Source organism: Juglans microcarpa x Juglans regia, chromosome 2S (genome assembly GCF_004785595.1).
Source record: "Juglans microcarpa x Juglans regia isolate MS1-56 chromosome 2S, Jm3101_v1.0, whole genome shotgun sequence".
NCBI lineage: Eukaryota > Viridiplantae > Streptophyta > Magnoliopsida > Fagales > Juglandaceae > Juglans > Juglans microcarpa x Juglans regia.
In genome coordinates, this window is record NC_054597.1 from 26,178,045 (window position 1) to 26,193,100 (window position 15,056).

Genomic DNA, 15,056 nt, shown 5'->3' on the forward strand with positions numbered 1-15,056 from the left:
TTCACTAATAGTTACTTCTTTAACTATTAAGAATTTATATATATATATATATATATATATTAGCATTCAAATTGGGGTGGTAAACTCAGGCGACATAGTATCATTTTCCATTAATTGTAGCATGTACACAAGAATTTTTAATTTCAAGCAACGTGAACTATATCGATTAGAGCATATAAGTTTAATACTATTCCTTTTATAACTATAATTTAACTATTAACTTAATACTTTACTCTTATTGATAATACAATAAGAAAATTCTATTTGAAAGATTTATACCACATAACCATCTATATGACATTATTTGATTAAAAAAATAAATTTTAAAACTTGAGTCTTACAAATCAAATTATGCTATGTAGATTATGTGTGATGTAAAAGCATTCAAATACCAATACTCTAATACGATACACACACACACTACTTAATTTCGGATATCTGTCAACTTTTCATGTTGTAGTATAATTTATACAATAACTTTGTAACTTATACGTACTACACAATTTGTAACACCCCGTTCCCGAAAAGACATTTTAGAATTTTCGAGGAGCCAGTGTGCTACTACTAAACTTGAACTTAAAACTTTTTTCTTTTTAACGATGCACCAGATGCGAAAAATTTCCATAAAATAATAAACTTCAATAAATACTGAAAATCCAAAATAAGGTCTGCGAAAGCACTTATGAAAAATAAGGAAGTCTCATGTGCTTATCAAAATAATTTATTTGAAACTTAGAACCATAAAAATAATCATAACATAATCTGTCTAGGCCTCTGTCTCGCCTCCCTGGGTCAAGTTCTGTCCTGCAGTCTCGTCTTCATAAATGTCATCACCTGGGGTGGTTTAAAAAAAACATAAAAACAAACTAAAATGAGTCGAATACTCAATAAGCAACACATCATACAGTAAACATAATAAACATAAAGTTTCTTAAAAAGCGTGCATATTCATAAATACATTCATAAATAACATGACATAAACATTAACTTATCTTTCACTTGTCATAGGCCGTTACCCACTGTTGACCCCCGTGAGTTAGGGTTAGCGAATCTAAATAGATTCCGATTCTGCCCGTGGCCGCGGGTTGTGGAATCCATACATAAGGAAGACAATACTGGGTGCACTACCAGCATGCACGACCTGGCAATGCAATATGCCCATAACATAGGTACCGTTTTCATATCATAACATAGGCCGTTACATATTTTATCAAATCATACTTGCATACTTGACATTTCATAGATTTCAAAAGAAATCACATACATATCATATCATAGATTTCAAAAGAAATCACATACATACTTGTCATATCGTATCATAGATTTCAAACGAATCGCATTCTTTCATAAACGTCATGATACATGTTTCATCGCATAAAATCATGATTTTTCATAAATATTTTACGAAATAACTCTCTCATAAAATCATGCATTTCCTAAATAATTTTATGAATAATCTTTCACATAAAATCATGACTTCTTCATAAATAATTTCATGAATAGTCTTTCACATAAAATCATGACTTCTTCATAATTTTATCATATTTTGGGTACGTAAAAAGGAGCTTCCAATAAAGGGCATACATGCATAATATCTTTTATAAAAAGACAAACAGCTCACTGTACATACGCGTAAGGATATGATCATGCTACTTACCTTGCAATGCTAATCCACTATTTTCGGCACGAAATCGGTCGCCTATAAAAATAAACACGTATTTTGCATAAATTTCTAATTAAACAAGTGATTCTATTTAAAAACCTAACTACTAAAATAGTCTATATTTTCTAAACCTAAACACTTCCTGACACTAAAATATCCTTACCCGTTAGTCTTAAATAAACAAGGATATTTTTGGAAAACAACATACTGTACATGGGCATTTTGGGAAAATAAAAATAGAGGGGCATTTTTGTAATTTAACTAACCAAAAAAAAGATTGATTTACGGTTTGCATGGATTTGGGTTGGTTTTACGCGTGAAAGGAAATGCATGCAATCAGGTTGGGGGGTGCGATGCTCATCGAGAGAGGAAGCTGATGAGCGGCGTCAATGGGTGGCTGGGGAAGGACCGGAGACGTGACTGGGTTCTCTGGGCAGTGGTGGTATGACGCCGAGAGGAGGAGAGCGGGAGTTCAGTCAAGCCGTAAACAAACCGAGAGAAAGAGGGGGATGACGACGGTCGTGGCTTACCGGGATGGAGTGGGTGCCACTGGGTTGTGCTGGCCGGCGGTTCCTGTGTCGTCGGAGAAGGGGTTCGGCGCCTCTTGAGGTGGCTACCGTGGAGAAGGTGACAGCATGCTCTGTTTCGGACGTGCAAAAACAGTGTGCGTCCGTGGCAGCTACGGCGTGCCTTGGCGGCTGAGGGTGGTCCGATGTATTCTATGGTGGCCAGTGGTGGCGTCAGCGTGTTCTGTGGCTGAGGGTGGCTGGGCTGTGGCTCACGGTCGGAGAGCTCAGTGCTCTGTTTTTGGGGGCTTAAACAGGGGAGGATGGCAGCGGGTTGATGGCTTTTCCGAGGGCAGGCCGTGCAGTGGTTCTGCTAGCTGGGCTACGGGGTGGCCAGAGGGAGGAGCTGCGTCGTGGTTATGGAAGGAGGCCAAGTTTTTATGCTCTTTTGTGGGGCTGGGGTAGTGCTAACGCACGGTTTCCGTCGTGCAGGTGGCTCTCGATTTCTTGTTTCCTGGACGTGGCCTGGAGGCCGTGCATGAAGTGGGGGCATCGACAAGGGGCTTAGGGAGTGCGGCTTGCAGCTTGGGTTGGCGTGGAGGGAATCATAGTGCGGCGTGGGGAAGAAGGCATGGGTTTGGTTTCGGCTTGAGGCTGGTTGTTCACGCTGGAAAAAGACGCTCGGACTGGACACAATAAGCCTCTATATATATACCAATGAAAACCCTAGATAAAGATAAAGGAAGAGACGTGCATGTGCATGCGGGTGGATTAGGTTTGGTGCGTGTTTCAAATTCAAAGAAGAAAAAAAAAAAGATCCGGTAGAGAAGAGTTGTATTATGAAGAGGATTCATGGGTTTGGAGGGAAAATAATAATAATAATGGAGATTTAACTCTAGGTTTATAAAAAGAATCATCTGATAATTTATTTCTAAATAAAAGATCGGGCCGTTACAATCTCCCCTCCTTATAAAAATTCCGTCCTCGGAATTTGCTAGACCTCAACAACCAACGTACTAATTCTCCAAAATTGTAAACGTCGATACTGGGTTCGATTGTAAGCCTAAAATAATTTTATTAGACGATTATCTGAACTCCACAGAAAAGTAATTAAGACTCTCCACATAGAATAATAAAACTCTTCACATGCAATAATAATCTCAAATAAATCGTAACCTGAGACTCTCTAAAGTTCAGATCCTAACTCCTATAATTCATTCTAAGATAGAATTTCATTACCTATAGCACCTATAATATTTCCAATAGTCATAATGAATACCACAACTTACATACCTAATATTCCAATAATAATCAATATTTCTAATTGAGGAAATTAGTTACCTGTGTTCTCATTGACGGGCGCATTGGTGCCACGCAACTGTGCCAAGGAGAAAACTCGAGCTGGTGCCATATACTTCTGTCCATCTCTTGTAGCTTGAGTAGTAGCTATGTTCTTCCCAGGACAATCTCGAAGATGGTGTCCTTCATTCCCACATTTGAAACATGCTCCGGTTCCCATCAAACATTTCCCTGCATGCCTCTTACTACACTTCCCACACATGGGGAGCCATCCTGTCTCGCCCTGTCGTGGCCGTTGTCCATTATTCTGGCATTGCCTCTTATCCCCATGTGATGCTGGTTGGAGTTGTTGCTGCTGCTGTCGCTTTCTTTGATTATTGTAATCGATACTTTCTTGAATGTCTTCTTCAGCAATAGTAGCACGGGTGACTAGTTCCGTGAAATTCCGAATCCTGAGAGTACGTACACGCTCCCTAATCCTGCGATTCAGACCGCGCTCAAACTTTTCAGCTTTCTTTTCCTCATTTGGAATTAAGTAACTGGCAAAACGGGAAAGCTCCATGAATGTTGTAGCATACTGTGCTACCGTCATTGATCCTTGAGTAAGGTCTATAAATTGGCGAGCTCTCGACTCTTGAAGAGTTCGTGGGAAAAAGTGATCCAGAAAGATTCTCTTGAAATGCTCCCAAGAAATGGGGACTGCTTCCCCTAATTCCAACTGAACCAAAGCCCGAGTCGACTTCCACCATTTGTTTGCCATTTCAGTCAAATGGTAAGTGGCATATTTCACCTTCTGATCATCCGTGCAGTAGAGCACTTCCAAAATCTGCTCCATGCGTTCAATCCAGCTTTCCGCATCTAAGGAATTCAATCTGCCATCGAAAGTAGGTGGGTGCTGGTGGGAGAACTGTTCTAATGTGCATCCTACTTGTGTGGTTCTACCTACCACCATATCACCATTGACCATCCTTTGAAAGAAACGTGTGGCTGCAGCAGCGAGTACTTCTGAATTATCATCTTGTACAGTATTGCTCTCAAACGGGGGTACGCGTGGTCTTCTTCCACGAGGTGCCATTCTAACATGCATGTTTTAACAATATCAATAAAAAAATGAATTCAACTACTAAAAGAAAATTTTATAACATACTTATTGCAGAGCAGAACTTGCCTTGGGAGACCTTGGCCTAGACATTTCTTTCCTTCATCTTTTATTTTCCAAAAAAATTATTTATTTTATTATTATTATTATTATTATTATTATTATTATTATTATTTTAAATTCAATGCAAAAGTTTTTCTCTCTCTATTTTGAAAAGTCTACAGAATCTTTCAACCTGGCTCTGATACCAACTATAACATCTCGTTCCCGAAAAGACATTTTAGAATTTTCGAGGAGCCAGTGTGCTACTACTAAACTTGAACTTAAAACTTTTTTCTTTTTAACAATACACCAGATGCGAAAAATTTCCATAAAATAATAAACTTCAATAAATACTGAAAATCCAAAATAAGGTCTGCGGAAGCACTTATGAAAAATAAGGAAGTCTCATGTGCTTATCAAAATAATTTATTTGAAACTTAGAACCATAAAAATAATCATAACATAATCTGTCTAGGCCTCTGTCTCGCCTCCCTGGGTCAAGTTCTGTCCTGCAGTCTCGTCTTCATAAATGTCATCACCTGGGGTGGTTTAAAAAAAAAACATAAAAAAAACTAAAATGAGTCGAATACTCAATAAGCAACACATCATATAGTAAACATAATAAACATAAAGTTTTTTAAAAAGCGTGCATATTCATAAATACATTCATAAATAACATGGCATAAACATTAACTTATCTTTCACTTGTCATAGGCCGTTACCCACTGTTGACCCCCGTGAGTTAGGGTTAGCGAATCTAAATAGATTCCGATTCCGCCCGTGGCCGCGGGTTGTGGAATCCATACATAAGGAAGACAATACTGGGTGCACTACCAGCATGCACGACCTGGCAATGCAATATGCCCATAACATAGGTACCGTTTTCATATCATAACATGGGCCGTTACATATTTTATCAAATCATACTTGCATACTTGACATTTCATAGATTTCAAAAGAAATCACATACATATCATATCATAGATTTCAAAAGAAATCACATACATACTTGTCATATCGTATCATAGATTTCAAACGAATCGCATTCTTTCATAAACGTCATGATACATGTTTCATCGCATAAAATCATGATTTTTCATAAATATTTTACGAAATAACTCTCTCATAAAATCATGCATTTCCTAAATAATTTTATGAATAATCTTTCACATAAAATCATGACTTCTTCATAAATAATTTCATGAATAGTCTTTCACATAAAATCATGACTTCTTCATAATTTTATCATATTTTGGGTACGTAAAAAGGAGCTTCCAATAAAGGGCATACATGCATAATATCTTTTATAAAAAGACAAACAGCTCACTGTACATACGCGTAAGGATATGATCATGCTACTTACCTTGCAATGCTAATCCACTATTTTCGGCACGAAATCGGTCGCCTATAAAAATAAACACGTATTTTGCATAAATTTCTAATTAAACAAGTGATTCTATTTAAAAACCTAACTACTAAAATAGTCTATATTTTCTAAACCTAAACACTTCCTGACACTAAAATATCCTTACCCGTTAGTCTCAAATAAACAAGGATATTTTTGGAAAACAACATACTGTACATGGGCATTTTGGGAAAATAAAAATAGAGGGGCATTTTTGTAATTTAACTAACCAAAAAAAAGATTGATTTACGGTTTGCATGGATTCGGGTTGGTTTTACGCGTGAAAGGAAATGCATGCAATCAGGTTGGGGGTGCGATGCTCATCGAGAGAGGAAGCTGATGAGCGGCGGCAATGGGTGGCTGGGGAAGGACCGGAGACGTGACTGGGTTCTCTGGGCAGTGGTGGTATGACGCCGAGAGGAGGAGAGCGGGAGTTCAGTCAAGCCATAAACAAACCGAGAGAAAGAGGGGGACGACGACGGTCGTGGCTTACCGGGACGGAGTGGGTGCCACTGGGTTGTGCTGGCCGGCTGTTTCTGTGTCGTCGGAGAAGGGGTTCGGCGCCTCTTGAGGTGGCTACCGTGGAGAAGGTGACTGCATGCTCTGTTTCGGACGTGCAAAAACAGTGTGCGTCCGTGGCAGCTATGGCGTGCCTTGGCGGTTGAGGGTGGTCCGATGTATTCTATGGTGGTCAGTGGTGGCGTCGGCGTGTTCTGTGGCTGAGGGGGCTAGGCTGTGGCTCACGGTCGGAGAGCTCAGTGCTCTGTTTTTGGGGGCTTAAACAGGGGAGGATGGCAGCAGGTTGATGGCTTTTCCGAGGGCAGGCCGTGCAGTGGTTCTGCTAGCTGGGCTACGGGGTGGCCAGAGGGAGGAGCTGCGTCGTGGTTATGGAAGGAGGCCAAGTTTTTATGCTCTTTTGTGGGGCTGGGGTAGTGCTAACGCACGGTTTCCGTCGTGCAGGTGGCTCTCGATTTCTTGTTTCCTGGACGTGGCCTGGAGGCCGTGCATGAAGTGGGGGCAGCGACAAGGGGCTTAGGGAGTGCGGCTTGCAGCTTGGGTTGGCGTGGAGGGAATCATAGTGCTGCGTGGGGAAGAAGGCATGGGTTTGGTTTCGGCTTGAGGCTAGTTGTTCACGCTGGAAAAAGACGCTTGAACTGGACACAATAAGCCTCTATATATATACCAATGAAAACCCTAGATAAAGATAAAGGAAGAGACGTGCATGTGCATGCGGGTGGATTAGGTTTGGTGCGTGTTTCAAATTCAAAGAAGAAAAAAAAAAGATCCGGTAGAGAGGAGTTGTATTATGAAGAGGATTCATGGGTTTGGAGGGAAAATAATAATAATAATGGAGATTTAACTCTAGGTTTATAAAAAGAATCATCTGATAATTTATTTCTAAATAAAAGATCGGGCCGTTACAATCTCCCCTCCTTATAAAAATTCCGTCCTCGGAATTTGCTAGACCTCAACAACCAACGTACTAATTCTCCAAAATTGTAAACGTCGATACTGGGTTCGATTGTAAGCCTAAAATAATTTTATTAGACGATTATCTGAACTCCACAGAAAAGTAATTAAGACTCTCCACATAGAATAATAAAACTCTTCACATGCAATAATAATCTCAAATAAATCGTAACCTGAGACTCTCTAAAGTTCAGATCCTAACTCCTATAATTCATTCTAAGATAGAATTTCATTACCTATAGCACCTATAATATTTCCAATAGTCATAATGAATACCACAACTTACATACCTAATATTCCAATAATAATCAATATTTCTAATTGAGGAAATTAGTTACCTGTGTTCTCATTGACGGGCGCATTGGTGCCACGCAACTGTGCCAAGGAGAAAACTCGAGCTGGTGCCATATACTTCTGTCCATCTCTTGTAGCTTGAGTAGTAGCTATGTTCTTCCCAGGACAATCTCGAAGATGGTGTCCTTCATTCCCACATTTGAAACATGCTCCGGTTCCCATCAAACATTTCCCTGCATGCCTCTTACTACACTTCCCACACATGGGGAGCCATCCTGTCTCGCCCTGTCGTGGCCGTTGTCCATTATTCTGGCATTGCCTCTTATCCCCATGTGATGCTGGTTGGAGTTGTTGCTGCTGCTGTCGCTTTCTTTGATTATTGTAATCGATACTTTCTTGAATGTCTTCTTCAGCAATAGTAGCACGGGTGACTAGTTCCGTGAAATTCCGAATCCTGAGAGTACGTACACGCTCCCTAATCCTGCGATTCAGACCGCGCTCAAACTTTTCAGCTTTCTTTTCCTCATTTGGAATTAAGTAACTGGCAAAACGGGAAAGCTCCATGAATGTCGTAGCATACTGTGCTACCGTCATTGATCCTTGAGTAAGGTCTATAAATTGGCGAGCTCTCGACTCTTGAAGAGTTCGTGGGAAAAAGTGATCCAGAAAGATTCTCTTGAAATGCTCCCAAGAAATGGGGACTGCTTCCCCTAATTCCAACTGAACCAAAGCCCGAGTCGACTTCCACCATTTGTTTGCCATTTCAGTCAAATGGTAAGTGGCATATTTCACCTTCTGATCATCCGTGCAGTAGAGCACTTCGAAAATCTGCTCCATGCGTTCAATCCAGCTTTCCGCATCTAAGGAATTCAATCTGCCATCGAAAGTAGGTGGGTGCTGGTGGGAGAACTGTTCTAATGTGCATCCTACTTGTGTGGTTCTACCTACCACCATATCACCATTGACCATCCTTTGAAAGAAACGTGTCGCTGCAGCAGCGAGTACTTCTGAATTATCATCTTGTACAGTATTGCTCTCAAACGGGGGTACGCGTGGTCTTCTTCCACGAGGTGCCATTCTAACATGCATGTTTTAACAATATCAATAAAAAAATGAATTCAACTACTAAAAGAAAATTTTATAACATACTTACTGCAGAGCAGAACTTGCCTTGGGAGACCTTGGCCTAGACATTTCTTTCCTTCATCTTTTATTTTCCAAAAAAATTATTTATTTTATTATTATTATTATTATTATTATTATTTTAAATTCAATGCAAAAGTTTTTCTCTCTCTATTTTGAAAAGTCTACAGAATCTTTCAACCTGGCTCTGATACCAACTATAACATCCCGTTTCCGAAAAGACATTTTAGAATTTTCGAGGAGCCAGTGTGCTACTACTAAACTTGAACTTAAAACTTTTTTCTTTTTAACAATGCACCAGATGCGAAAAATTTTCATAAAATAATAAACTTCAATAAATACTGAAAATCCAAAATAAGGTCTGCGGAAGCACTTATGAAAAATAAGGAAGTCTCATGTGCTTATCAAAATAATTTATTTGAAACTTAGAACCATAAAAATAATCATAACATAATCTGTCTAGGCCTCTGTCTCGCCTCCCTGGGTCAAGTTCTGTCCCTTTTCTCTCACTGTCAAGTTTGGTTGATGGAATGGTCGAGGAAATCTTCCATACTAAGAAAATAAAATAATTATAGTAATGTATGGTCATCGACTCATCACATAAATAATTCTTCGCCATAAGTGTAGATGTGTCTTTGTTGTAGTTTTTGTTTAATTGGGATGAGATGAGATGATTTATAAATAATAATGAGATTAAACGAATTGAATTGAAATAAGATGAGATAATATAGTTTTCAAAAATTTTGTGCATTTAGATTAAAAGTGAGATGAGATAATTTTAACTTTTTGAAAATAGATAAATGTAGATCTCACAAATTATTGTATAGTGCTTGTAATGATTTTGTTTTATTTACAAATAAATAATAATAATTTATAAATTACTTACCTGATTTTTATTTTTTATAATATACTTGATAAAAATATTATAAGATGATAATATTTTTTTCTAATCAAATTATTTTATAAAACATCAAATAAAAATATTAATTATTTTCAAATTTGTTAAATAACTATTTTTTATATTTATAAAATATTTTTTTATAAAAATATTGTGCTTAGAATTATTGTCCGTGAAGCCTTCAGCCCTTTCGAAAAAAGCAGTGTCTGCAGTGAAAGCACTGGTCTTCAGTCTTCTGAAAAGCACTGACAGTTTTGTCGTATTTGAAATTTCATAAGAGAGTTTTAATTTAAAAAATATATATAAACACACAATATACAATAATATTTTAAAAGAGAATAATTTTATAAAATATTTTAAAAAATTAACATGATAATTTTATAAAAATACATTTATTTTATAATGTATTATAAAAAATATTGTGTAAAGTGTTGTATGTTTATCAAATCCCTTATAAATAATAATAAGATTTATAAATTAAAATGAATTAAGATAATTTTTAAAAATTTGATATATTTGAATTATAATGTATTATAAAAATATTGTGTAAAGTGTTGTGTGTTTATCAAATCCCTTATAAATAATAATAAGATTTATAAATTAAGATGAATTAAGATAATTTTTAAAAATTTGATATATTTAAATTAAAAGTGAGATGAGATAATTTTAAATTGTTAAAAATGAGATAGATGTAAATACCATAAATGATTGTATAATATTTGTAATGATTTTATTTTATATAAATAAATATTAATGATTGTATAAATAGTTTTGTTATATATAAATTTGCGTATCAATCTGCGTATTAATATCGTTGCCTTCATATTTTAAATTTAAATTAATATTATTTTTAATAAAATTTATTTTTTTATTAATAATATTAAATGAGTGCGTGTATTATTAGTACGTATAATAATTTATAATTAGATTTTTTTTTATATAAATAGTATTAATAATTATAATGATTTTATAATAATTGTATAGAATTTATAACGATGGTGAAAAATAATCAAGATGTCGAGAAAAGGAAAAAATTATTGGAAGGGGACCTAGATGCCACAAAGGGTCTTCTGAAATTGCCTACTGGCAACAGTCGAATGCCAGAATGCTTTTTCATTGGAGAAGCGGCCATCCCAGTAAAGTTTCTGAAATTGCCTACAGGGTGAGATCGTCGTGCCGAGAGTGGCAATCGATAATTCTCATCCATTGTTTTTATCTTTTTTTTTTTAATAATTAAAGAATTATTTTTTAATAAATTTATATTTTTAATTTTTAAAAAATATTTCAAGAAATTTAAAACCAGCTGCTCCCTTGCTTCTATGGCAAGTCCTTCTGACGATTCTAGCGTCATGGTTGATGATATCATGATTCATGATTACAACCAGCCGCTTATTCATCCCCACCATTTCTGGTATACAATGTTGGCTGGTGCCACGTGTACGTTAGTTCTGGTTCTGCCAGCTGGAGGTTTTATTTTTATATGATTTTAAAGTATGACCTTTTCATTCTCGGACAAAACTCATCTACACTGCATCTAAAGATTCTAAACCACGTGAATACACGACTTGAGTTAAAAAAAAAAAAAAAAAAATGTTTGACATGCATTAAGCTTACTTATATATCTCATTTGTTTTGGAAGATGAGGAGAAATAAATTGAGATTAAAATTAAAAAATTGAATAAAATATTATTTAAATAAATTTTTTAATATTATTTTTATTTTAGAATTTAAAAAAATTAAATTATTTTTTTTCTTTTTTATGTAAAAATTTGAGAAAATTATAATAATGAGATGAGATGAAATAAGATAAGATATATTTTAAAAACGAGTCCATAAAGTTGGTGCTGTTTCTGATCATGAACTCTTTTTCCTCATTCTATGTAAATTCCTTCAAGATCGATCGGAGCTCTTCTTAGTGGTGGAGCCACATATATAAGAGTGAGTGTAATTCGAAAAAAAGTAAAATTCTTAGATATTTATCATGTTATGAAATTGAGAGGCTTTTCCAACTATATTTTTAGTAACAGAAAAATAAGGATTTTTCATAATTGCAGCCACAAAAAGTTATGAACTCAGTTCTCAGAAGCTTTTTAAAATTCTAACAAAAAAAAAAAAAAAAAAGAAAAAAAAGGAAATTGCTGTCTCACAAAAAAACAAAGATTCATTAACTTGTAGTCCCTGGACGACTTTAGGATATTTGAATTACAAGCGTCGCCAAAGAACAAGCGCATGACCATCTTCTTCAATTTCTCTCATGTTCTGCCCCATTCCTCCAACCTACAAAACACCACATGTGCCACTCCATCGTGCCGTCACCAATTGGCAATATTATTGGAACATCACATGACTATAGTGCCCCTTACCTAAGTATGACTCCAGACTACGTACATTGATCTAGATAGTCTACCACCAGTTGGACTATATGGAAGCTACTATTTCAACGGTTCCTTCCTTAGCTCGACTAGAGGGTGTGGACCAAAATCAAATTCATAGGGTATCTGGAAGTCATGTTTAAACCCCCTACCGGGCTGGGCACTCATCCGAGAAGGCCTAGTAATCGAAGCATAGTTGGCCCACGAGTCAAGTTAAGAAGGAGGAGGCCCAGCACTAGCATGGGAAGAAAGTTGACGTGGAAAGATGGGATGACGTCCCTACTAACATGGTGACACCAATCAGAATAGTGATTAGTCTGTAGGTTAGTTTCAACAGATAATTAACAGGGAATGAAGACAAGAGAAACTCCGAAAAAACGACTCTGATTTTCAATTCAAAATTGTCAAAATCCAAAATAGTCAAATCAACGCACAAGCCGAGCTGTAATAGCTGAAAATCGATCATATCATAAGCTTACCAAAAATAATAAAATCTCAATAATCACACCAAAAGTAAATACGTAATAAAAGAAGTAATCTGTAAAAAATTTAAACCAAATCGAATTCAAAGTCACTTCCTAAATGATAAATGAAATATCAGTATAAAAGGCAAAAAAAAAAAAAAAAAACTAAAAATAGGGATTTAGAGGGGAAAACAGTAAAATTTAGCCTAAAAAATGATGTACACTAAAAAGTGTAACTAGGTGACCACAGCTTGTGCGCCGAAAAGAGCTTTCTGAATTGGGGTCATATATGCGATTCTGATACCTGTAGCTAAAATTATGGCCAAAATACCGAAATGTGCACAAAACTGACCTAATCAAGGAAAGATTATGATTTCCTATCATCTTTACTCTGATCTGCCACTTCAACGCATTTCAGCGCAGTCAACGTACAATCTGACAACTTAACATCATCTGATTCGGATTCTCCTGCATTAGTCTCCCTGGGTTGGAAAGAACTCGCCCTCAAGTTCATTGTAGCTGCATCAAAATCCACAAAACAAGGTCTCAAGTGTTTCACATTAAATACATAAAAAGTCTTCAAATGGCTGGGGAGGCATTGTAACGCCCCATACCCAGAAGGGTCGGAAAATTACTACCTGTCACTTACAAACTTGTCTCCCCCAAGCATCTAAACACTCTAGGATTTCACAAATAGTATGCAAACTCATATTTTCCAAATAATCATAATACAAACTTCATAAGTCATCATTACAAAATAACATAAACCAAAAGGGGGGGGTCCACAATCTCCCAATAATCTCAATGAAATAAAACGATACATTTTTAAGTCTCAATAGCTCCAAACAACCTAAAGTACTTCAAATACTCAAGTTAAGTCCTTCTACTAATAATGGTACTCTTAGGTACTCGACCTTCTATCCATATCTAGTCAAGCTTCAATTTCTATTCCTGACCATCAGCTGGGTCATCAATATCATCTGAAAAATAATGAAAATAAGGGGTGAGTTATCCACAACTTAGCAAGCATAGAACATATACTAGTATGTAAACATGAGCCATTTTTAAAAATTTTAGTATGCAGGAGCAACACATTTCATTTTCATGTACATAAACTATTTTCATATTCAAATACCCTTTTCATATTCAAAAATCATTTTTGCGTAACATACTGCACATCTTTATCTTATTATAATATATTATATACCATATTTAACCTTTGTGGTAAGGTTGTGCTATCCCCGGTCGCCAAACCAGGCAGTATCATATTGTGAAACTTTCCATTTTTCAATTTCAAAACCCTGAGTGTGCACACAGAAAAGAACACATAATATCATATCATATTATGTTGGTACCAACCATATCACATGAACCAGTATTATCATATCAGAACCATATTCCGAACCAAAGTCAAAACAAATAAGTATGCCAAAAGTTTTTCATATCCATATCATATCAAATCATGTGCTGAACACATTCACATAATTTTCATTTGAACAAAAACATATGCAAATCATTTTCATATCATAAATACAAAGATTCACAGATATCATATTCGCTCTTTTGTACATTTCAGAAGCATGTCAAATATTGCTCATGTCTATACTATTCACGTCAAAAGCACTTCTTTTCTCTTTCATAATAATATTTCATGAGTGAATGCAAAACATCTACTGAGGTTATTTTTCGCCTTTTGTTTTTAAGACAACATGCATATTTATACAAACCAATCCCATTTCATTTTATTTATTTTTATGCAAAGTCTAGTATATGAATGCCGCTTACCTGAATTTCTTAGCTTTCCAAAATTTTCCTCAACAATACCGAACAATTATTAATCATCACCTATAAGGTAATCACGTAATTCTCGTAAATCTCGATTGAACATGTATTTTAATACTCAAGCTTAAAATTCTCAATTAACTTATTTTAAATTCTCCAAACCTAAAATTCCTATAACCTTAGAATATATCATCATTGTCTAAAATCATCAATGCCCCTTAATAACTTCGACTAAAACATTTTTTTTAAAAAAAAACTTCCTTACTATTGAAGTGTAACTATAAAATCTAATACTATATAATATAATTATAAAGGGAATTTGAGTCCAATTACTCATATTTATAACAGTGAAACTTTAGCTTGCTAAAAAAAACCTCAGCCCAATAAAATTACTAAAACAGTTTATCAAACATAATAAAATCAAGACTAATAAAAAAAATATACAAGTCTATCAAAATGATGTATGTCTAAATAATCTCAAGCCCAGCCCAATAGAAAAATAGCTCACTATATTTAAACACCAATCAAAGAAAACTGAGCCCATCAATATAATTCTTGTAGTCCATTAAAAAACCTTTCCAAAAATTAAAGCATGTTTTTAATTAAAAAGGTAGAAATG

The 15,056-nt window shown here is 35.7% G+C and overlaps 2 protein-coding genes across 2 annotated transcripts; both read right to left on the reverse strand.

Moving 5' to 3' along the window:
- Window positions 1–3,502: 3,502 nt before the first annotated feature.
- On the reverse strand, window positions 3,503–4,543 carry LOC121253504. The gene has a single exon (XM_041153511.1). It carries the CDS (start codon window positions 4,541–4,543, stop codon window positions 3,503–3,505), a length of 1,041 nt encoding a protein of 346 aa, XP_041009445.1.
- Window positions 4,544–7,814: 3,271 nt separating this feature from the next.
- Window positions 7,815–8,855, reverse strand: LOC121253505. Its single transcript, XM_041153512.1, has one exon. The coding sequence runs from the start codon at window positions 8,853–8,855 to the stop codon at window positions 7,815–7,817; it is 1,041 nt and encodes a 346-aa protein (XP_041009446.1).
- Between the last annotated feature and the right edge of the window lie 6,201 nt (window positions 8,856–15,056).